At 51.8% G+C, this 24,597-nt stretch overlaps 1 protein-coding gene across 3 annotated transcripts; it reads left to right on the top strand.

Annotated features, from left to right (window-relative positions):
• The first annotated feature begins 5,727 nt into the window (after positions 1-5,727).
• ZNF444 (zinc finger protein 444) lies at positions 5,728-24,013 on the top strand. Of its 3 annotated transcripts, none has more exons than XR_002122376.1 (5): positions 5,728-5,924; positions 9,650-9,994; positions 14,308-14,392; positions 16,396-17,524; positions 23,561-23,648. XR_002122376.1 is itself a non-coding variant. In XM_019628881.1 (5 exons), exons 2-5 carry the CDS (start codon positions 9,683-9,685, stop codon positions 23,657-23,659), a joined length of 894 nt encoding a protein of 297 aa, XP_019484426.1. In that variant the 5' UTR covers positions 5,728-5,924; positions 9,650-9,682; the 3' UTR covers positions 23,660-24,013. The 3 variants fall into 3 exon arrangements, 2 of the variants coding, with proteins under 2 accessions (XP_019484426.1, XP_019484425.1); XM_019628881.1 differs by having other exon boundaries at positions 16,396-16,793; positions 23,561-24,013; XM_019628880.1 differs by lacking the exon at positions 23,561-23,648 and having other exon boundaries at positions 16,396-17,529.
• The last annotated feature ends 584 nt before the right edge of the window (positions 24,014-24,597 follow it).

Below are 24,597 nucleotides of genomic sequence, written 5' to 3'. Positions count from 1 at the left end.
ACACACACACACACACACACACATACATAAACATACACATCTCTCTCTGGGCTGCAAAATTTGGTGGAGAGAGAAACTCTGAACCCCTGCGAGCCTCTGTGGAAGGACACTAAACCTCACACGAGGTCCTCAGTACCCCGGAATAAATGGCCTTGGGAAAAGGACACTTCCCACAGTGACCTGTAGTTCATGTTTACACAGAAACATTACTCTCAGGTCTGATTGGGATTTGACAGAGTCTGATTGATTATCTTGACAGAGAACTAAAAGTTATTTGTAAAAAATAGTCAATCCTTGGACCAACCAAGTGGCTCAGTTAGTTAAGAGCATGAGCTCTGAGCAACAGGGTCGCCAGTTCAATTCCCACATGGGCCAGTGAGCTGCGCCTGAGCTGAGCTGCCACTGAGCTACCAGCAGGTGGCAGGATGGCTCAGCTGGTGAGAGCAAGTGCCCCTAACAACAAGGTTGCCGGTTGGACTCCCACCAGCATGGGATGGTGGGCTACGCCTACCCGCAACTAAGATTGATCATGGCACCTTGAGCTGAGTGGCTGAGAGCTGCCGCCGGCCAGCCGGATGGTGACGGGACTTGGAGCTGAGCTAGCTGCGCCCTCCATAACTAAGATTGAAGGACAACAACTCGGCTGCTCCCCTTCCCCAATTCCCCAACACTGTTCCCCTTCCCCAATTCCCCAATAAAATCTTAAAAAAAAAAAAGTCAATCTTCATTATATGTGGATTCCATATCTGCAAATTTGCCTACTTGCTGAAATTTGCTTGTTACCCCCAAGTCAATGCTTGTGAGAAACCATCTCTGCTGACACCCTGAACTTGGACTTCCAGCCTCCAGAACTGTGAGACAATAAATCTCTGTTTGACTCTTTCCTGTCATAGGCCTTCCTCACAGTGCATCCAGGGAAGAGGGTATCCTGGCCAGGGGAAGACCTGCCACCTGGGCTGGCCCGGGGTCCTCCAGCAGGGAGACAAGGCCCCACACCTGCTGCTGGTGGTGAAACCTGGGTGAAGCCCCACCTCTGCCTCTCTCTTGCTGTGTCACTGGGGAAGGCACAGAAACCTCCCTGAGCCTCACTCATTCTGACTGTAACATGGGCTGATGCTTTAATCTGCTCTGCCATCTCCTGGGGTTAGTGTGAGGGTGAAACAGCATAGTGGAGAGTGAAAGCCCATCATTAAGCAATTCACTAACAATTTAATTATTCATTATCCAGTGTTTCATGAAGCCTCATGAAGACGATTCATGCTCAACTGCAGCCCCCCAGGAGCCCTCACTGTGAGGTGTAGACTGACAGGGACACACCACCCAGGTCTGTACTCTCCCACCTTCACCTGCTCATCCATCATCCATTTATCCAATAAACATTACCTGAGCCTCTGGGTGCCAGGGGCTGGAGACCCAGAGATGAACCAGACCGGTCCCCGCCCTGGGGGATCGGCCTCCTTTAAAGCCTCACACACAGGGAAATGTTAATTATTATTTTGGGTTATAATTACAGCAGTGCTACAAAGGAGCCAGCCAGCTTTGGTAAAGTATGGGCTAACCTTGCTGCCAAAGAAATCCTCACCCTCGGGCCAAGAAAGTAGGGTGAGAACCACTTTCCCTCAATCCTTGTTTACTGTTGTACCAGGCAAGCCCCAAGCTGGGAGTTGGCAACAACTGGGCCTCTGTTATTGAGTTACTCACCAGAGGGTGGGGTTGACACAAAAAATAGGCCAGGCACAAGGTGGAGAGAGAAGGGACACCTCAGGAGTTCAGATGAGGCCCTTTGTCCGGGTTGATTGGGGTGGAAGTGGTCTGGGAAGTCTTCATGGAAGAGGTGGCATCTGAACTGATCACTGAGGGATATACAATATTAGCAGATGAAGAAGTGGAGGGAGGATATCCAGGGAGTCACTCCTTCATCCCACTCCTCCCCAATGTTTATGATGCACTTAAACACTGAACACAAAGTAGTGGAGGGAAGATACTGCACAAATCGGCAAGGTGATGTTACCTAAAGGGCTACTTAACTTGTGGGGTTCAGAGCAGAATGAAAATGCAGAACCCCATGTTGGGGAAAAAAAAGTGTTAAGAATTTCACGATCTCACAGAAGAGCATTAAACTCAGCGTGGGGCCCCGTGTGACTGTCCAGGCTGCAGTCCCATGAAACTGGCCCTGGATATGTGTGTGACTTTGTTACTTCTGGTTTCGACTTGACTTGAAAAGCCTTGAGGGGACTTATTATTTCATGTAAAGGGAAGTCTGGAGGTAGGGGCACTTCAGCGAGGATGTGTTAATTCTGCAGTTCATTGGTGCCAGGAAGGACCCGATTCCTCCATTGCCCTCTCCTCCCTCCCATCCTATGTGGAATCTCTAAAGATCACCTCTATGGCAGCCTGGTGACTGCCACAGTGTAGTGTCACCCACAGACAGGACAATGCAGAAGGATACCTATTACTGTCCACCTCTTGTTTAAGAAGTGGGGAGACCTCTTCTGGGGATACCCCACCAATCTTCATTCACACTCATTATCCAGAACCGTGTCCCACCTGAGCCTCAGCCAGTCACTAGCAAGAAAGGGAGCCTCACGATGGGCTTAGGCCAATAGGCACAACCCCTAATCAGGTCCTCATTGTTCCCCTAGGATCTGAGGGCTAGATCATCTCCATTTCAGATGAAGACACTAATTAACCAATTTGCCCAGGGTGTCACAGTTGGGGGTGTTGGGTGGCAGTCTGAACCCTGACACACCGCTGTGTTTTTCTCTAAACTCAGGTTGGACAAGGATTCTGTATGTGTCTGTCCAGCATGTGTCTCATAACAGGGACAAGCACACTTGAATGGAACATTGTGTGGTAAAATCAGCAGTTTTCATTACAGGGTGGGGTGGTGCTGGAGGGGTCAACTTTGCATCTGGGTTGGGCTTGCTTTTCTTAGTTCTCAGCTGTAGGTCAAGTAAAGAATAGCTAATGCTTATCGACTGCTTCCTCTCTGCCAGGCAGTGTTCTAGGTGCTTTGCATGTACTCACTCAGGAACCCTGGCAAGAGCCCTGTGGTTACTATTCTGATGGGCCGCCCATGCATGGACACACGTGAGCAACCATCAGAATCCCTGGGGGCCTTGTCAAAGTTCAGGGGCCACCCGGGTGCCTGATGCAGTGGGTTTCAGGTGGGGGCCGGGATTTGCATTTCTAACAGGTTTCCAGGTGATGATGCTCTGGGTCCTTGACTTTGAGAATTGTTGTTAGAGCCTGTCAGGACAACATGGTTATGAAGGGGAGTGGTGTTCGGCTGAGGGTGGGGGCAAACCTTTTACCCTACCCTCTGGGCACCCAGCCAAGCAGTATATGGAGGCTGAACTCACCTCCCGATCTACCTGTTGAGCCCCATGCCCTGCTCAGGGGCACCCTTTTCTAATTTGCACAATGGCACATATAAGCTAGAGGAATCCTGGGTCCAAAGGGGTGCGATTATATGTTTGCACGGGAGGGTTTTAAACAAAAGAGTGACATGATCCTATTAAGTTTTAAGAACAGCTATCTGATGAATGGATACACAAAATGGGGTCCATCCACACAATGGAATATAATTTAGTCTTTATTATTATTAAGTCCTTTATTATTCTGACACCTGGTACAGTATGGATGAACCGGGAGGACATGATGAGAAGTGAACTAAGCCAGTCACTAAAAGACAAATACTGTGTGATTCCACCTATAGGCGGTACCTAGAGTTGTCAAACTCATGGTCAGAAACTAGAATGGTGGTTGCCAGGGGCTAGGGAAGGGAGGAGTTAGGAAGTCAGTGTTTAATGCAGTTTCAGTGTTGTAAGATTAGAAAGTTCTGGAGAGGATGATGGTGATGGCTGCACAACAATGTGAACGTACTTAATGCCACTGAACTGGACACTTAAAAACTGACAAAATGGTAAATTTTATGTCATGTATATTTTATCACAATTAGGAGAAAAAGATCCCTCTGGCTACTGTGAGAAGGCACTGGACCTGTGTGCTTGTTCAGGCGAGAGTCATGGGAACTGAGACCAGGTGACAGGGTAAAGAGCAGGGGTCAAAATACACAAACAAACACAACAGACTCATACTGAGAACATTTTGATGGTGGTCAGATGGGAAGGGGATTGGAGGACTGGGTGAAGAAAGTACTAATTGGTAATTACAAAACAGTCATGGGAATGTCAAGTACAACACTGGGAATATAGTCAATACTATTGTAAGAACTATGTGCTGTGTCACATGTGTATTAGACTTATGCAGAATCACTTCGTAAGGTATATAAATGCTGAATCATATACTGTATACCTGTAACTAAAATACCGCATTTCCTCATGTATAAGACACACCGATTTCCGAAAAATTTGGGGTCTAAAAACTGGGTGCGTGTTATACAGTGGTTGTAGATTTCTTTTACTTGCATTTTCCGCTTTTTTCACGCTTGTTTTTGCGCTCATACAACCACTGTATAAGACGCACCCAGATTTTAGACCCCAAATTTCTCTAAAAACGGTGCGTCTTATATATGGGGAAATGCGGTAATATGTCAACCGTTAAAAAAAAAAGTCCAAGTGGAGACATCAAGTGGGCAATTGGATGCGAGGGGGAACAAGATCAGCAGGTTCTTGGAGCAGGAAAGAGGCCGCCGTGGCTGGAACAAATTAGGCAAAAGGGGAGTGGGCAGAGAAGTGGCCGGAGTAGGGGTGGCCACAGCAAAGCGGCTGGATTTCTGGAGCAGGAAGCTCTGACTCAGTCAATAACCGCTTGTGAAACCCGAAAGTTACTGTCCACTAGAGGAGTACTTGTTAGGTGCCAGCCACTGTCACACTGTCTCACACCAGTCGGGGCGTGGAAGTGGGGGCGGGGTGTCTCATTCTCAACTTCAATGTACAGATGAGAAAAGGCGGGGATGTAGACGGGGGATGATTTCTCCAGGTTCACGCGGCCTGGGTGAGCAGTCCACAGGCCTGGAACCAGCTGGATCTGGAGCTGTAATCCATCTCTCGGATTCCTTCCTGCTCTAAAAACAAATATGCGTCCCATTTCTGAGATGGGGAAACTATGGCAATCGCCATGTCCAATGGCGGTACATGAAGGACGTATGACAGGTGGTACCATCCCCCGATTCACAGAGGGTAAACTGAGGCCAGAGACTTGTGTGTCAGGATCACATAGACAGAGCCGAACCAGGGCACCTGGGTCACGTCCAGACCCTGCAATAACCTGGGACCTTGTTAGTTCGGCCAGGTGGGGGAAGGGTGAAAGGCGACCCACTGTCAAAGAGACGCATCCTGCAGGCTCCGATTGGCGCAGAACTCTGGTCCTGGCCCCTCCTCCTCGCCTGCCGGTTCCTCGGGTCCAGGGGCCCATTTCCCGAGTGCCTGGCAGCGCCTGGCCTCTTCCGATCTCCAGGACAACGCCACAATGGCCGCTTCTTCCTCCCTTGGCCCCCCACGGCTCCCTGTCGGCACGTCTGCGCATGCCCAGGTCCCGCGCGCGGGCCAATGGGAAGTCCTGTATGCATTCAGGGAAATGTAGTCTAAAGCCTGGAGAGCTAGGAAAGGCCGTTGACGATGGCCAATAGGCCGCTGGCAATCCTTGGTGCATCTTGGGAAGTGTAGTTCTGGCGCTGGCGGAGCCTTTCGGGGACGGGAGCGCGCGGGTCGCCACGGCGAGAGCCAATGGGAAGCCGCCGTTGCCGCGAGGCTTGCTGGGAAATGTAGTTCTGGGTGAGACCAGCGGAGTCGGGGGATGGTTTGTTGAGCTGAACGGACGACTAGGTCTCTGGGAGTGTTGTAGGGGAGAGGGACGGAGGAGTTTGGCGCAAAGCCTGCCGGGGCATGGAGCCCCAATGGGCTTTGTGCGCATGTGCGAAGAGGTGAAGGGGCTTGGGGGGCCTCGCCTGGGAGTGTGAGGTGAGTGAGGGGAAAGGAGGGAGGGATGGGGGGCGGTTGGACGAGCTTTGGGGAGTGGGGGCTGGAGGCCGGAGGAGGGAGGGATGGGAGAGTTAGGGAGAGGGGATACAAAGGGGGTCTGGGTGAAGGGAGAGGTAGGGGAGGAGGATGGGCCGGGGGAGGGGGTTGTGGATCCCCGAGGTGGAAATCGCAGGTGAGAGTTGCAAACTGAGGGAAGGGAGTTGGGGAGGGCCTAGAAAGTGGGAGGGGGCGAAGGGAGGGCGGGAGGGAGGGAGGGGAGGAGATTCCGGCAGGGGGTGGGGCTGGGCCCTACCGACCGATCCCATTGGAAAGGTTTGAGGGAATGCGATTTAGGGGAAGGTTATCCTCCCGACGTAGACGGGGTGCAGGTGGTCCATTTAATGCGCTGTTTTCACAAGCTCAGTCTCGCTTTTATAAATTGTGAGATTCCTGAGGATGAGATTAATTGCCTGGTTTTCTTTATTTCTTTTTTGAAGAGTACTCGCCTCATTAGCTTGTTGCAAGGGATTAAATTCGTTGATGGGGGGGGGTCAGTGTTTCGAGGCTGTGTTTGCTGTTATCACCTGAGGCTGCCCCCTCCCCACGTCTACCCTGCTCAGCCTCCAATCACCCTCGTTTATTTCCTATTTTAACACCTATTCCAATTTATAGCTAGATTTTAATGCACGTGGTTGTTTTAATAACAGCATCCCAGCACCTCACGAAGTAATTTAAGTAACTAACTCTGGGTGAGGGCTTGCTTATCCCAGATGCTGTTCTCAGCACCTGTTTCCTTATATGCTAAATTCTTACTGTGACTCTTGGGCTAGTATGATTTTACTACCCCAGAATGGAGTTTTGGTGTACCTTGTCCAAGGACAAATAACTGGGAGGCAGCAGAGCCGGGATTTGCTCCAGATTCCTTGTGCTCTGAGTAAATATTTATCCCATGGACCAGTGGCTCTCCATCAGGGGCGACTTTGCCCCCCAGGGGACACGTAGCAATATCTGGAGACATTTTTGGTTGTCACAATTCAGGAGATACTACTGGCATCTGGTGGAAAGAGGCCAGGGATGCTGCTCAACATTTTCATGGCATAGGACAGGTGCCACAACACAGAATTAATTATCCAGCCAAGGTTAGGAAACCTGCAGTAGACAAGTCTTCACTGAGCACTTCCTCAGGGCCGGCCCATTTCTAAAACTCCTTATAGGGAAGGAGCCAATATTAGTCCTGTCTTACAGGTGGACAAATTAAGCCCAGAGAGGGCAAGTCACGTGTCCAAGGTTACACAGCAGATCAGTGGCAGAGCTGCAAGTTGGAGCCCAGCGCCGGAGCCCATCTCTTAACCATTTAATTAACCCAGCATGTGTTATTTTTAAAAAACAGGTTGCAGGCCAGATTTAACCCACAGGCAGCTGCTTGCTGACCCCCGCCCCAGGCTGGGGGCTCTCAAACAATTTGGACTCAGGATCCCTTTATATTTTTAAAAATTATTGAAGGACCCAAAACAGAGTTGTTTACAGAAGTTAGAGCTTTTAGTATGTATCTTATTAGAAAAGAAGGCCAAGAAAATGTCAAACTATTCATGCATTTAGAAATAGCGGTAGTCAATTCTTCATGTGTTAACATAAATACTATTTTTAAAATGTAAAACAACCATGTTTTCCAAAAGGAAGAGTTGGAAATGTTTTTTTTGTGTGTGTGAATCCAATGTCTGACTTAAAAGAAGTCCACTGGGTCATCTGCTTCTGCATTCAGCTTGTGGCCACTGGCCTTGAAGACCCCACCATACACTCAGGAGAAAATGAGAGGGAAAGAAGCAAATAATGTCTTAGTGTCAGGATGACAATAGTTCTGACCTTGAATTGTCCCCCAGGAGGGTCTTGGCATCCCCAGCGGTCCCCAGGTCATTCAAGGACCATTCTTATAAGCTAGGGTTTCTTAGCCACGGCATTGTTGAAATTGGGGCTGGATCATTCTGTGCCGTGGGGGCATCCTGTTCACTGTAGGATCCGTAGCAGCATCCTGTCTCCTCCACACCCACACCCATCCCTTTCCCGGCAGCAGCATCGCTACCCCCACCCCTTGTCCAACATCAAAAGTGTCTTCAGACACTTCCAACTGGGGAGGGGGATCACATTGCCCCTGGTTGAGAACCACTGCTCTAGGCTCTGTGTCATCCTCATAACGGAAGCCACTACCACATTTGTGTGCCCCCCTTTTGGAAGGGGGAAGAGGAAGTGGAGGGCACATAGCTTCCTCTGGGGTGGGGTGGGGTGATTACACAAAGGAAAAGTGGGAGAATGGATACAGGGGAACTCTCACAGTCTGCCAAATTTCCCAATACCCGAACACGACTGGGGTCTAGTGTTGTAGTCTGCTCGGGCTGCCATAACAAAATACCACAGACAGGCGGTTTCAGCAGCAGACATTTGTGTCTCAGTTCTGGAGGCCAGAAGTCCAAGATCAAATGCAGGCTGATTTGGTGTCTGGTGAGAGCCCTCCTCCTGACTTACAGAAGGAGCTTCCTTGCTTGTCCCCACTTGGCAGAGAGAGATCATGGGGACATCTCTCTTCCTCTTCTTACAAGGCCATCAATCCTATCAGATTAGGATCCCACCCTTAGAACTTCATTTCATCTCCCCCCCCCCAGTTTCATTGAAATATAATTGACATATAACATTGTCTTCATTTAAGTTGTAGAACTTAATAATGATTTGATATGTATGTATGTAGTGAAATGATCACCACAGTACTTGTAAGTCTAGTTAACATCCATCAACTCACATAGTTAACAGATTTTTTTCTTGTAATGAGAACTTTTAAGATTTACTGTCTTAGCAACTTCCGAGTATTCAACACAGTATTGTTAGCCTATTGTCACAGTGCTGTTCATTATAGCCCCATGACTTAGTCATCTTATAACTGGGAGTTTGTGCCTTTTGACCAACTTCCCAATCATTTAATTATCTCCTAAAAATCTCATCTCCAGATGTAGTCACATGGGGGTTAGAGCTTGAACATAATGGATTTGGGGCCACAGTTTAGCACAGCCGTTAGTAAGAAAGAGACAGAGGGTGGCTTTCGAGAAGCCATCCTGCAGTGTCTGCATGAGGGACACGCGGTTGGTACATGATCAGGCAAAGCGATTGTATTGGGTTGTCGGGAAAGTCATGACGCATTTTTGCATTGGAAAACAGAAAAATACGTCATGACCTTCCCGACGACCCAATAGTAGTGATGGCAGCTATGCTCCCTTACATTTCTGAGCACCTGCTGTGTGTCAGGCCCTGTGTGTGTTGTTTAACTCCCACAATGAAGCTGTGGAGGAGACTGCGGTACAGTGGTGCCCCGGTCACCCATGGGAGAGGCTGAGCCAGGATTTGAACCTGTCCCATCCCATGAGGGGGGTCACAGCCCCCCTTTCTCCAGGACCTGTTGTCTGTGGGGCACTTAGAGCAGCACCCCTCAGCCACCTTCTCAGGCAGCTATCTGCGGCCACTAGGTGGATGAGCACTATGTCTTATGGGGGAAACTGAGGCACAGAAAGGTGACACCACTTGCTCCAGGTCATTTGGCTTCTAAGTGGGGTCCTGGGGTGTGCATCCCCGTGGTGTGGTTCCAGACCCCGCACCCCTGCTGTCCTTCCCCCACAGCGGGTGGCTGCAGATTCCAGAATGCCTGGCTGGGCTCTCACCATGTTGAACTTGCCTCCCCACAGGTGTTGCTGTCCCCCCAGGGCTCACCGGCCACCATGGAGGTCCTGTGCCCCCAGCCCGTGAAACAGGAGGGCCAGGCTTCTGGGGGCCTGGCCCTCGACTCACCGTGGCACCGCTTCCGCCACTTCCACCTGGGGGATGCACCAGGTCCCCGTGAGGCACTGGGCCGGCTGCGCGCCCTGTGCCGGGACTGGCTGCAGCCCGAGGTGCACACCAAGGAGCAGATGCTAGAGCTGCTGGTGCTGGAGCAGTTCCTGAGCGCCTTCCCTGCCAACATTCAGGCCTGGGTGTGCAGCCGGCAGCCCCAGAGCGGGGAGGAGGCCGTGGCCCTGCTGGAGGAGCTCTGGGTAAGCGGTGGGTGGCTGGTGGGAGGGCCCGTGCACATGCGTCCCTTGGTGGCCACCTCCCAGGGGTCGGAGACTCGCCTGCCCCTCGGTTCTTACTGTCTGCTCTCCAGACCGGCGCCCGGCCTCAGCTTGTGGGAATGACACTCCACTTGTACGCAGACAAACAAAACAGGCTCCATGATCTCTGGCATCAAGAGTGTGATGGAGGGCTGGCCAAGTGGCTCAGTTGGTTAAGAACGCGAGCTCTGAGCAACAGGGTTGCCGGTTCGATTCCCACATGGGCCGGTGAGCTGTGCCCGAGCTGAGCTGCTGCTGAGCTGCCAACAGGTGGCAGGATGGCTCAGCTGGTGAGAGCACGTGCTCCTAACAACAAGGTTGCCGGTTCGACTCCCGCATGGGATGGTGGGCTATGCCCACCAGCAACTAAGATTGAACATGGCACCTTGAGCTGAGTTGCCCTGAGCTGCCGACGGGCGGCCGGATGGTGACTGGACTTGGAGCTGAGCTAGCTGCGTCCTCCACAACTAAGATTAAAGGACAACAGCTTGGCTGTTCCCCTTCCCCAATTCCCCAACACTGTCCCCCTTCCCCAATTCCCCAATAAAATCTTTAAGAAAAAAAAAAAGTGTGATGGAGAGTGGGGATCGCACCTGCTGTAGGGCAGGTGTGAGGTCAGGCTGGTGGTACAGTTTAGACAGAACAGTCCTTAAGACAACCCTCCCTCCTGGCACCCATTTGGGGGTCCCCAAGACCATCCTCACTTGGAAAGTCCAGTAGAAGAAGGACTCAGAACTCAGGGAAGGCCGCTGTGCTCACGGCTCTGGTTAATCACAGTGGAAGGACGCAGGTTAAATTGGCCCAGGGAGGAAGTGCACGGCCAGGGCCCAGGGATTTCACATGTGGAGCTTCCGGTCTCCTCTCCCAGGGGTTGTCAAGCAGCAAGCACCGAGTATTGCCCACCAGGGAGGCTCCCTGAGCCTGGTGTCTAGGGCTTTTATTGGGGGTCGGCCACATATACAGAGTTGACTGCCCCATGGCTGATGTCAGTCTCCATTTCCCTCTGGGGGTTAGGCTGACACAGCATGGCCATAAGCCCCCTGATAAATCCCACTGAGGTCCTGAGGGGTTGGCACTGGGTACTGCTGTCCTCTGTCTCACAGATGACGATAGGAGGCTCAGATATGCTAAGCAACTTGGCCAAGGTCACATAGCTAGTTAGGGGGTGGTGGAAGGTACAGAATTAACGTGCTGTGGCCCCAGATTCTTGCTGCTGGTCCCTGAGCACCCATGGCTGCTCTGTTGTGGACGGCGCTCGGCCTCTGCATGGCAGCATCCCGTGTCTGACCCCAGGCCAGAGAGCCCCAGGACATCTGTGGGGTCCTGCAGAGGACTGAAGGTTCTCAGGCTTGGGCGTGCCTTAGCATCACCAGGAGAGCCCGCTAGCAGTGCGGCTTCCTGACCCCCACTCCAGGAGTGCTGACCAGGGAGCTGGAGGGTCTCCACGCCATGCGCTTGACCCACCACCTCTCTGATTGGGGGCTCGGGGTGAAGACTTGTGTGCCGCCCAGCCCCTTCTGAACTGACAGGGTGGAAGGTAACTCGCTTGGGACCCACAAGCAGGTCTGTAGTGGAGGCATCCAGGTCGGCCTCATGCCAGACCCCAGCCTTACCTGTGCACTCCTGCATCTCTTCTTCGGGGCAAAGGCAGACGATTTGACCTTTATCCATCCATCCATTCACTCTTTCACTGTCTAGCATGAGGTGCCAGGAACTGCAGCCCTCTTCTGTGCTGCCGGGAGTGCAAAGTTACGCAGCCACGGTGGGAAACAGTCCGGCAATTCCTTCAAAAGGTTGAATGTAGAACGCAGATGAGAAGCTGTGGGAACGTAACTCGTGTACATCAGCCAGCCTGTGGCAAAGCAGGTGTCAGTATACGTCGTTTCGCTTAAAGTTTCAGGACGCACTGCCAAGGTTAAGTGAGGATGCACTGCGCCCTGTGAGCCCGCAGTTCCCTTCTGGGTGTGCACCCAGCAGAAATGAAAACGCATCCACACTGAACTGAACCCAGTGTGGGATGAGGGACAGCCAGGCGGCGTCACTTGTGATAGCCCCAGAGTGGAAACCTCGTGTGCACCGGCTGGGGCATGGGTAAAGCAAATGCAGTGGTCACACCGTGGACTGTGATTCAGCCGTGAGAAAGAATGAAGTCCTGACACAACATGGAAGAGCATTGACGACCTATGCATAAGAGGCCAGTCAAAAAAGACAATGCCTGCGTGATTTCATTTCTATGCACTGCCCAGACTCAGCAAATCTGCAGACACAGAAAGTAGATGGTGGCTTCCAGCGGCTTGGGGGAGGGGAAGGGTAGTGATGGGTTCAAGGTTTCTTTTGGGGAGGATGAAAAGACTCTCAAAGTGACTGTGGTGATGCTTGCACAGCTCTGGATCTACTAAAAACCACTGAATTGTGTTTTAAGTAGGTGAATTCTGTGGTACATGAATGTTATCTAAATAAAGCTCTTATTAAAAGACCAGCACCAGGGATACCACAGAAGCAAGACAGGCCAGTCCCAGGAGCCTGCCGTCTGTTGGAGGAGATGGGTGAGCACGGATGCGAACAATTGGTGTGATGGGCCAGGCGGCTGCATTGGCGAAGTCTGACATCCCAGAGAGAAATGACACCAACTCCATACAGACTATCCCAAAAATGGAAGAAGAGGGGCTACTTCCAGCTCCTTCTGTGGGGCTGACATTCCCCTGATGTCAAAGCCAAAGACATTACAAGAAAACTATAGGCCAATATCCTAATCTCAAAATAATTATGTTCAGAGAGAGAAACCAGACCAAACAAATTAAAAAAACAACAACACCTGTTCACTGTGTGGTGCTATTTGGGTAAAGTTCTAGAAGATGAAAACCACTCTGTAGTGACAGGAAGAACATCAGTGGTCATGTTGGGATGGGGAGATGACACGCGTGTGCGAGGACTGTCAGGTGGTAGCTGTGTACTCGATTGCCGTGGTGCCTTCTTGAGTGTGTATGTATGTCAAAACTCATCGGGTTATGTGCTTTACATGGATTTATTGTATGTCTGCTAAACCTCAATAAAGCCATTAAAAAGTGCGGTGTGATGGGTACCAAAATAGGGGATGTTCCTTGTAAACCTGTGTGTGTGGCAGAGACGGGGCCTTAGCCAACTCCCAAGGTAGACTAGATGGGACAGGGTATTCAGGCAAAAGAGTGGAGGTGTGCAAGAGCCTAGCACACTCAGCTCACATAAGCTGTTTACAGTGGCATGGACTTAGAGTTCCAGGTGGGGACTTCCCCAAAGGTAGGGCTGGACTGGGTAGCAGGGACCAGCGCACATGGGCCACTGCAGAAGCAAGCAACAGAACAGCACCTGTGGCCCCATCACACCCTGGGCGGCCCGAGTGGCCAGGAATCGGTTCACAGCCACAACTCACCCATCCTGCCACAGCCCAGACAGCATGCATTCACCCATACATCCCAAACAACGTGCTTTCACAAAAGGCGCCGAACGCTTCCTGCTGAGTCCTCTCACCAGCTGATAGAATGTTGGCATCGCTGATTTCCACCCTAACCATTGCTTTAGTCCGAAAGCGTTTGAAACAAGTAAAATGTGAAGAAGGGGGTTGGATGCAGACAGCTCATGAGTCAACTGTCCATGGACACCAGGAGAATCCTGGTCTTACCCTCGGGGACGAGGGCTTGAGGAACAATGACGAGTGTCCAAGAACTAAAAATTGCCACTCTGAGCTTTTTCTTTAACCTTCCTGGCTGGCGCCATTCCACTCGGGGCTGTTGCCATTCAAGCCAGGAAAAGTCCCATTCTGAGGTTGCTTAATTTTCCCCGAGTTAAAAGTAGCTTACATGTTTTTCTTCTGCATTTTGTCAAGGAGTTTGCAAAGGGCCATAAGAAGCTAAAGCAATATTCAAAGCAGGTATATCAGTTATCTGTTGTGTAGCATCACCCCAAACTTAGTGGCTTAGAAAAATAAGTATTTGTCATCTCACACAGGTTTTGTGGGTCAGGAAGTTGCAGCGGGTCCGGCTCAGGGTCTCTGATGGGCCGCGGTTGTCCGCTGAAGGCTGTCCTGGGGCTGGAGGGTCCAACCTGCAGTGGTTCCCTCAGGGGCCCCTCCATGGGAGAGCTGGGCCTCCAGAATAGCCAGCTTCCCCAGAGCCGGCAATAGGACTCAGTGACTGGTTAAAGGTGGAGGGGAGAGAGAGGGAGAAAAATTGAGGCCCTCACTCAGGTTTCTCACTTGCGAATGTGGTCTCTCATTTCAGGGACCAGCGATGAGGGCCCCTCGGGATGTGACAGAAGGCTCCGGGGTCGGCCTCGGAAAAGAAGAAGGGGGAATGATCCCGTTAGGTGAGCAGCTGGCTTGTCTCTCCCACACCACTGGCTTTCTCTCCCAGCCCTCGTGGCGGGTGGGGGTGGGAAAGGGGTGGGGTTCCCTTCTGCCCATCATTCATTTGTTCAGTCCTGGGGCTGGGAATGAATCAGACATCAGACACTACCCCCCTCCTTCCCCGCCCTGGAGGGCACAGCAGGTGGGGTGTCAGGCAAAGCCCCATGGCAGCCCTGTAGATAGGCGGCTTTGCCCACCATCTGTAGCCACAGAGGCCAGCACAGAGAAATGAAATAGCTCACCTGAGAGCAAGTGCTGGCAAAACCAAGATTGCACCCTGAGATCTGTGCCCATGGTCTCAACGAGGTGCTGCCCCCTGCAGCTGCACAGAGGCCCGGGACCATGGTTCACTGGCTCCCATTCGGCCATGCTCTTTCCGATCTGGGCACTGTGGCCAGGGAGCCAGCACCCTGTGCCAGTCATCCAGGCCTGGCACGCACACCTGCCCTTGGAGCTGGGGCTGGAGCCGGCTCCATCCAGACCACACACTTTAGGATGAGGAAGGGAGGTCAAAGAAGGGAACAGACAGTGGAAGACAGAAACCTGAGACGTCCACCAGAGGCAGACTGATGATTCTGGGACTCGGTGTGGAACCAGTGCTGGGGGTGCAGGTGTAGAGGACAGAGTAGCTTGAGGGTCATCTCGAGGTCACATGTGGAAGCAGCAGGATAGAGACCACGGAGAGGGAGGGACCTGGGGAGGATGGAGGATGCAGGGAGGATGGAGGACACGGGGAGGACAGGGACCCTGGGAAGATGGAGGACGCAGTGGGGACAGGGACCCGGGGAGGATGGAGGGTCACAGGGAGGACAGGGACCCGGGGAGGATGGAGGACACAGGGAGGACAGGGACCAAGGTTATGCTTGGGAGCTCGTAGTGTTTCAGGTCCTGTCTGATGAACACCAGCAGAAAAGCAAAGCTGGAAGAACTTGTAAAGTACAAGTGTGTCTGTGGGCCTGGGGGAGAGGGTCGGAGTTCCAGACTACTTCCTGCAGAAGGGCAGGTCAGGGGAGCTAGTAGGGATGGTCAGGTCACCTGGACTCGCCTCTGAGCTCAGTGCCCTCCTCTGTCTGTGTAGGGGACAAGATAGACCTGCTCTCACTGTGGTGTGTGAGGTTGAAACAGTGTATAGGTAAACTGCTCCACACCACTCCAGGCACATAGGGGACAGATAACAGATGTTAGTGATTGCTGTTTTTATCATGCCTGTCCTAGTGTTAAAAACACGTTGCTTATCTCCCTGCATTTCCATAGAGCAGTTTGAAAACGTGGAGAAAGGAAATACGTGGTTCATTTTTCCATGTTATCTACCCACCCATTTGTCACCTGAATACCCACTCAGATGCCTGCCTGCTCCCTCGTACATTGTACAGTCACCCACCGACCTACCATTTATCCATCAGTCTGCCTTCCTCCTCATCCCTTCATCTGTCTCCCCATTACTCCTTCTCCACCAACCACCCATCCACCCTACATCCACCCATCCACCCTCCATCCACCCATCATCATCCATCCGTTCACCCATCCATCCGTTCACCCATCCATCAACCAATTGCATCCATCTACCCACCCACCCACCCATCCACCCCTCACACATATTTACTCACTTATCTATCCATTTCTTCCTCCACCCATGCATGCCCCTGCTGACCTGCCATTCACCCACCAATCCACCCTACACTGTCTGTTCACCTGTGTACTGTACCACTTTCCCCATCTGTTCACCCATCCCCCTCACACCCACCCATCCATCTGTAGGTCTCTCGAGTGGGCGCTTAGTGTGCACCAGGCACTGTGCTGTGGGGATCACAGGAATGAATGAGAAGCCCACCCCAAAGTCCCCTGTTGTTGAGCGCTCCCTCCCTGCCCATGAAACCGTCATCATCTCCGGTTCGCCCCTGCTGGACTGTGCCCGCTCCGCTTTGCGCGGAGCCGCCGCCCTGACTGCGCCTTTGCCTGACAGGAGACGCGGCCTCGGGGGCTGAGGAGCCGGCGACGGGGGACACACAGGCCCCACGCCACTATAAGCAAGAACCGGACAGCCCCGCGCTGACCCCGCCGGCCCCGCCTGCGCCCGGCCTGCCTCCCTTCCTGGCCGCCCCTGGCGCCACATCCTGCCCTGAGTGCGGCAAGGCCGCCCTGAAGCCGACGCACCTGCTGCGCCACCGACAGAGCCACTCGGACGAGAAGCCACACGCCTGTCCTGAGTGCGGCAAGGCCTTCCGGCGCAAGGAGCACCTGCGGCGCCACCGCGGCACGCACCCCGGCAGCCCCGGGCCGGCCCTGCGCCCACTGCCTGCCCGCGAGAAGCCTCACGCCTGCTGCGAGTGCGGCAAGACCTTCTACTGGCGCGAGCACCTGGTGCGCCACCGTAAGACGCACTCGGGCGCGCGGCCGTTCGCCTGCTGGGAGTGCGGCAAGGGCTTTGGGCGCCGCGAGCACGTGCTGCGCCACCAGCGCATCCACGGCCGGGCGGCGGGTGGCGCGGGCGGGCCAGGCACGCCGGGCCCCGAGGCCGGGGGGCCCTTCCCGCCCTGGCCCCTGGGGTAGCCGCTCCGCCTGCCGCGTCATCGTGCCCGGCAGCCGACCTCCAGCACCCGCTCCTCTGCCCCCCACCCCTCACCCTGTGTTTAAACTGCCCGATGCCCTAACATCTTCTCTGTTCCTTCCTAGCTCTGTCCCAAATCTCACTTTCCTGTTCACATCTCACCTCCTGACCCCCCAGCCTTTCCCATCCTCTGAAAAGGTACCTCCACATTGCATCCTTCTCCCCTCTCCCCCCTCCTTCCCTCTCCACCCACTCCCTACCCTGGAGAGGAACAAGGTAGGCCAGGAGCGCAGAAGAGGAGCACAGGGCAAGACCGGCAGGCAGATCCCTTGATGGAGAGGAGGCTAAAGGAAAGGGGCTGGGTCTTGCCCCTAGGAGACCCCCAGGACAGATTGGGGGATGGGGAAGGGGCCTGGCAGTGGACTCGTTGGTCTCGGTTTTCTCTGCACCCAGGAAGGCATGAGATGGACAGCGATGCCTGCTCTGGGAAGCGAGTTGGAGACAATTCACCAGCATCTGCAGAGTAATAAAAGTCACTGATGAGGTGTGTAGACCTGAGTCCCAGGTTCTGTCGTAGGCGCCACACCCTGGGAGTTGATTGTCTAGGAGATGGGCTCTCTGGAACCCACACAGTGCGGGGGAGGCCCTGGGAGCCTGGGCATAGCCCTAGGGCAGCAGTTCCTATACTTGAGCCAAAGACAAGGGACCCTGTGAGAGGTGACGGGTCACCCATGTCTGGCAGCATGGGAGACGGTTGCACACGTTGCTCATCATCCCCTGCCCACTCGGGGTCCCAGGAGAGATCATCCCACTCCCATCTCACAGAGGCAGGCAGGAGGTTGGGGTAGGGACTCAGCTCAGTGCCAAGCTGGCCCAGGTTTGGTCTACCCAACTGCTTCCTGGCTGCATAATCTCAGGTCACACCCATCAGTTTCCACATCTATAAATAATGGTACCCACATCCTTTGCTAAGAGTGTTCCTTGGGGTAGTTCACCCCATTTCATAGGGGACCCCAAATATTACTGTCAGTGGGACTGTTGGGTGACCCATTTTGCCAAGAGAGGAATCCACTCTCCTGGGAGTGGAGTGCGAGTGTGGTGGCCATCAGTCTGAGACCCTCTGGAGGTGGTGTGGCTCACTGTTGAGTGCAGACCTTTTTAGGGTGCTGTCTCACCCCTGGTTCTCAGTTTAGCACAGTGTCCTGGGGTCCAGGCCCTGGTTCCTTCTCTTCAGGGTGATGGACCAGCGCCTCGCCAGTAAAACCCAGGCTATGGGCCATGTCCTAGCTGCAGGAAAGTCTGGGAAAGTAACTAGTTAGACCAGGGGTTGGCAAACTGCGGCTCGCGAGCCACATGCGGCTCTTTGGGTATGTTCTGTCTCAAAAGTTTGCAGACCCCTGGAAGAGCCAATCCTGTCCCTCACAACAATTTAAAAATTATTTGAGAGCCATATATATATTTTTACATGATCACCATTATGTGAATAATATACTTTCAAAATTTTATAAATGAAACTATGATAGTTTTATTTTCATTTTCAATTTTACTTCAGAGCCACATGTATGTACCCAAAGAGCCACATGTGGCTTGCCAGCCGCAGTTTGCTGACCCCTGGTGGCTCTTGTGTCTCAAAAGTTTGCCTACCCTTGAGCTCGACTGTCCAGTGTCTACAGCCAGAGTCTGGTCCCACCTTCTCTTACTGTGGACTCAAAAGGGTTCACTTGCCTGTGCGTATCCAAGCCAAAATAAGGTACCAGCAGAAGTTTGCAGCAAAGTAAAGGTTTATTTAGGGATTTGTCACCAAGCCTGGAGGCACCTGAGCTAGTGCTCTCAAAAACGTGGCTCCCCAGTGGCCTCTAGTGGCTAGGCCAGGTAAGGGAAAAATCATTAATCATGGTTGCTATGAGAGCTGGGGTCATGGGCTCTAGTGATTTGTTGGGGCTAAGGCAGGAGCAATTGATCACGGCTCCAGGTCCTGGTGTCATGACATCGTTCGTTTGGTTTCCAGGGCATGCAGTACATGGGCCATTTCCACCTTCGTGAGTCTGGAGCTGGAATGTAACTGAGGCCAAGTTGTTACCTTTGACTAAAACCTTATTCTAGTTTGAAGTTGGGTTATTGTATCCTAGCCATGGTTGATAGACCTGAAGCTTTACTCTTAAGTGAGTCTGAGCTGACCAGAACCCAATGTCCTAAGAGCTTAATGATGTAAAAGAGTGAACATACAGCATATGTACAGGTAGGAGGGTCCGGGGAAAGAATGCAGGTGAGTTATAGTTCTATCCGGATAAACAAAGCTAGCTTGGATTAAAGCAGAATGTGTGCTAAAGAAATGAAGTTCACACGTGGTTACACTTAAAAGACTCAAGTGCCCAGGCAGCTGAGGGAGGTTTGGGTGCCGGGCAGTCTGAAGGAGTGAGTGACCATCAGGGTGCCCCGGGCAAGGCGCTGGCCTGAGTGCTACCTTTTGAGACAGCGGATGAGGCTCCTGCTGGAAAAGCCCATTGTTGGAAATGAAGGGAAGGAATGAATGCAAATGCTTGACTCTGCGCAGCCCATTGCAAGCACCCCCAGGCGCCTTTCCTCTCAGTGTCCCCTCGCACCCAGAGGTTCAAGTCACTGTGCCCACTGTCTGGCAGAGAAAACTGGCTTGGAGAAGCCCCATCATCAGCTGCAGGACCTCAAGAGGGGACTGGGAGAGACATGAAGTGGCGGTGGTGGCGGGTGATGAGGCCAGGCCGGGGTCTGAGGACCAGGTCCTGATAACAGCAGCTGGTGCCTACTGTGGGCCAGGCCCTCTTCCAAGGGCTTAAACCTACCCACTCATTTCATCGTCATAGCAAAAGAGGCAAGCAGTGTCGTTATCCTCATTACACAGATCGGGGAAACAGGCACTCAAAGAGTAAGTGGCTGGGCCACGGTCATGGAAAACCTGAGTTGTGGTTTTGGAGCCTTTCCTGCTGCTTCTGCAGTGATGAGGGGCCAGATTGGTGCCCATGGAAGTCCTTGTAGGAACCGGCAGGTGGGCAGAGGCTCCAAATCAGGCCACGGTGGTTTCCTTCCTGCTCCATATCCTTGGGGTCCTGGTGCAGGGGCTCTGTCAGGACCCAGTGGGGGTCAGCTGAGTTTTCGTCAGTCTCCAGTCTGGCTGCTACACCCACCTCCCCTCACCCCTCCCTCTGCCCCAGTTACAGGAGGTTAACACACCAGGTCCCAAACTTGCTCCACTTGGTATGGGAGGAGGTGAATAACAGGAGTAGCCTAGTCACGTGGGTGACCACTCACCGGCCCCCAGAATCCATGCTGATCCCACTTCTGAAATATACCCCAAAGCCATGTGCCCTTCTCTCTGTCTTTATCACTCCTCTGGGTCAAGCCATGTGTGTTTGCTCCCCTTCCCTCCTACTTAAAACCTCACGGCTTGATTGCTCCCATGAGTGATGACATCGGGGCGTGAGGCAGAGATGAGGGAGATGGGAGTGAGTTACCACTAAGCAAAAATCAGCCTTGTCTAGCAGACTCGGCTGGACTTTTGCACTTGGTAGTGGCAGGGTTCCAAGAAAGTGTGACAGAGCAGAGGTGTGCGAGGCCTCCTGAGGCCAGCACAACCACTGCTATCTTGTTTTACCAGCTTATATTCAAGGGTGAGGAAAAAGGCCCTGCCTCTTGATGGTGGGGGTTGCAGGGGTTTGCAAAGGGCTTGGATTGGGAGGGGGTGGAGAACTGGGGTCATCAGTGCAATCACTTCTAAAAGCTTCCTTTATTCAACAATTTAATGAGCACCTGCACTGGCCTGGTGTCGGGGGCCTGCGGAAATAGCAGTGAGCCAAAAAGAAGTCCCTGTCCAGCGAAACTTACATGCCAGTGGTCCAGGGAGAGAAGAGGAAGATGAGACAAACAGGAAACAGATGCCTGAAGGGGTTGCAACAGTGGTAAACCTGGTATAAATAAGGCAGGGTGATGCGACGAAGAGGGCATTTTGGGGATGGACAGTGGAGACTAAACAGTCATGGGAGGTCTTTGAGGAGGGACTTGGGTGGACGCCTGGGTGACGCAGGTCCAGCCATGCAAACATCTGGGCACAGGGATACAGGGAGAGGGCCCATCCAGGACCCAGGCCACAGGGAGGAGCAAGCCAGCGTGGCTGGACCAACGAGGGGTGGAAGGAGGCGAGTCATGAACGTTTCGGGGCTAGAGTGAGCAAGTAATTTTATTTTTGACATTCTGGGAAGGCACTGGAAGGTTGTGGACAGGGGTTGCAGCATCCTATTTGTATTGTAAAAGCAATATTTTGGCTGCCTTGTGGAAAACAGAGGAGGCAGGGCGAGGATAAAAGCAGGATATTCTGAGGCATTGCTGAGAGTTAAGATGCAGGTGAGTGTGCATCAGTTTAGGGAAAAGAACGGTTCAGGCACGAAGTGTCCTCTACTTCCTCACTCGTGACCTTGGAGCCTACCATAGCACCGTTCTCTAATCGTGACTATGACTGGGAGGTGTGATTGCATGATCATTAAGCGAACAGGCTCCTAAGTCCAAGTGCCTGGGTTTATATCTAGTTTTTTACTAGCTGTGCAATCTTGGGACAGTTACTTAACTTCTCTGAGCCTCCATCTTTGTGATTCATTCGAGGAACATAATCCCTACGTCATAGAGTTGGTGGGAGGACTCAGTGAGGTCAGGTCAGGTACACGAGTCCTGAGCACATCACTGGGAATACAGTACATGCTGATGATTACTATTAATAGGATTATCAATGACAAAGACCCCTTTCCACAGTGGGTCCCTCCCCCGCCTGCTTTATATTCCTTAATTGTCCTCACAACAACACTGTGAGGATATTATTCTTTAAATTATTATTCCTCATTATTATTAAAAAAATTTGTAATTATTATTCCTATTTTAAAGATGACAAAATTGACACTCAGGTGGCTACTTAGGATATGGCAGAGCTGGGATTCAAACCCAGGCACATCTGGTCCGAAACTTCATTCCCTTCCCATGTCCCTTTCTTCCTCCAAAGAAACAGAGAGGCAGGGAGTGAGGCAGACAGGATGTAAGAAGCAGAAAGAGACACAGCAGCCCAGTGAATGAGAGATGCCAGGACACTAAGACACCAAAAAGTGCTGAGTTCCAGGACAGGGAGCCAACTAAAAGCCACTGCATGTATCCCGTTCTCATCACAAAACCCAAGAGAAAGCTTCATATTCATCTTTTAATCTTAGGCATTAGAGGGATTCTAGGGTAGGGATTCAAAGTGAAATATATTAGAGCCTTGGGGTAACAAGAGGGACTCATGAGGTCTGTAGGGAACTGGAAAGAACAAGTCCTGTCAAAAGCTACTACCCCACCCTAGCTGGTGGCTGTTATTTGGGGACTTTGGTTCAGTGTTTACAGACCCCCTGCCATACTGAGAGAAGCCGGAAATCCAGATCTTTATGTGAAATGTCTGAACTCTACATGCTGGTGACTCAATTTGCAACCGAGTGGGTGATGAGCAGGAAAGGGAGACAGGCCTTCATTCTAACCCAAATTCCCAACCCCCAAAATAGCATGTCTGTGTCCTCTAGAGGATTAGTTGTAACCCCTTCGTTTTGGTCTAAAATAAGAACTGGTTGAGGGAAATTATTGAATATTCAGCACAATGGACAGAGCAGGTTGCTCAAAGCCGAGTTAGAGGAAAGAAAAACTTGTACTTCCCCAAGTCCAGGAAATCCATTTTTTACCTCCTTTCTCAGGTGGGAAAGAGAAATAAAGCTTTCATGCAAATTATAAACTGTACAAGACCCCCACACACACACACAAACACTGTTTTATTGTGTGTATGGTAGGGGAATTCTTTGGTAAGGTTGAAAAAACAAATATGAATCTACATTTTTTAAATCTTGGGAGACTTTTGTGACTGCCACATTGTTGGACCACACAGAAAGTGGGCATAGATTTTTAGAAGCTGCCTAGCTCAAAAGGGGGTAACATTCGAAGACATGCATATGACTATTTAGAAAGAAACCCCCTTTTTCATCATCACACTTGACAACCCCTCCAAGTTCCAGCCCTCCTTCAACCACCACGGGAACCAGGAAGACACAGCCTGCCATTGTCATGTCAAGGTCTTGCCCCATCACGGACGCTGACATTGCAGTCACACCAGAGACATAGTGGGATGATGTGGTGTGGGGAGTGCTGATTCGTGGGCTAGAGTCATCAAAGGTGGAAGCATGTCCTGGAGTTTGTCAGATGACAACAAGCCATGTTGGGGACAGTAGCATGTTTTAGCCTTCAAAAGGCAAGTGGATGTCCAATTGTGAAAAAAGCAATGCAGAAGATATGGCAACTTCCCCTGATGTTGAATGAGAGTTGAGCCTCATGAATTAATGGTGTGGAAATAAAGAGAAATTAGAACAAAAAAGGAAAGAGGGAGGTTGGAAAGGGAAGGCTATTGGATCTGAGATGAATTAACCAGGTCTTCCTCCCCAGTCTCACCCCCAGCCTAGAGAACCTGGTTTGGGAACTGGTGCTGAGCAGACCCATTCAAAGTTCATCCCTTTCTTAAAAAAAAAAATCATCCCTTTCTCACCCACAGGTTTGGGCACGCTCAGCAAGAATGTCCCCAAGGAGGGAGAGGTCCTGCCTCCAGACTGCTCCTCATCCTTCTCTTCAGCTCCTCCTGAAACCTATCTAAGCTCCCTCTTCTAAGATGAAGATCCTGAAATAAAAGCCCCAAATTGTGTGAAGAAAATTGGGAGCATTTGAAGAATTTTTCTCAAGTTTTACTGGTTTATCTTTGGAATTGTATGAAGTGTTGTTAATGAAGTCAAGAATCATTCTGGAACTGTTTAGGGGATTCTGGGGCGGGGGGGCGATCAGGAAACATTCCTGCAGTCCAGTTAAAGTAATCATATTCTTTGGGAATCATCCCAATCACAGCATGAGCTATTGAATAATACAGTATTAATATCACTTTTAGGGCCGGCCGAGTGGCGCGATGGTTAAGAACTCGCTTGGGATGCCAGAGGGCCCCGGTTCGGATCCCACATATGAGGGCCAGTGACACTGCCCTCCACAGCTAAGATGCTGAGCAACAGCTCAACCTGGAGCTGGGCTGCCATGAGTCTCCGGCGACGGCGTAGGCTGCACTCCCTGTGGCAGTGGGTTGCCATGGGCTACCGTATGTAGCCAGCAGCCAGCGTGAGCGGCCAGCAGCCGCAGTGAGCGGCCATCCAGAAGCCGGCGACTGATCTGCCTCACCAGAGAAGAGCGCAATGATGGTGCCAACTTGGGCCAGTGAAGCAACATCCTCCACAACTAGATTGAAGAACAAAACGACAGCAACTTGTCTGTTCCCCTTCCCCCAATTCCCCAGCACTGTTCCCATCCCCCCAATTCCCCAATAAAAATCTTTAAAAAAAAAATCACTTTTAACTTGAAGATTCTATGATGTCTTGCCTTGAAAAGATTCTGCAAAGTATCATGCTTGCCTTTCCCCGTTCTTCCACCCCACATATGCCTCCTGCAGGCAGAAGCAAAATGGAGAGAATAAAATGTTTCTTTTCAAATAATATCTTCTTTGTTAATTAGTATTGGAATTTTTTTGGGGTAGCGAAATCAAAATTGATAGGG

The sequence above is a fragment of the Hipposideros armiger genome, unplaced genomic scaffold, assembly GCF_001890085.2.
Source record: "Hipposideros armiger isolate ML-2016 unplaced genomic scaffold, ASM189008v1 scaffold_813, whole genome shotgun sequence".
NCBI lineage: Eukaryota > Metazoa > Chordata > Mammalia > Chiroptera > Hipposideridae > Hipposideros > Hipposideros armiger.
The sequence above is the reverse complement of the archived record's forward strand: the minus strand, read 5'-3'. Positions and strand labels throughout refer to the sequence as shown.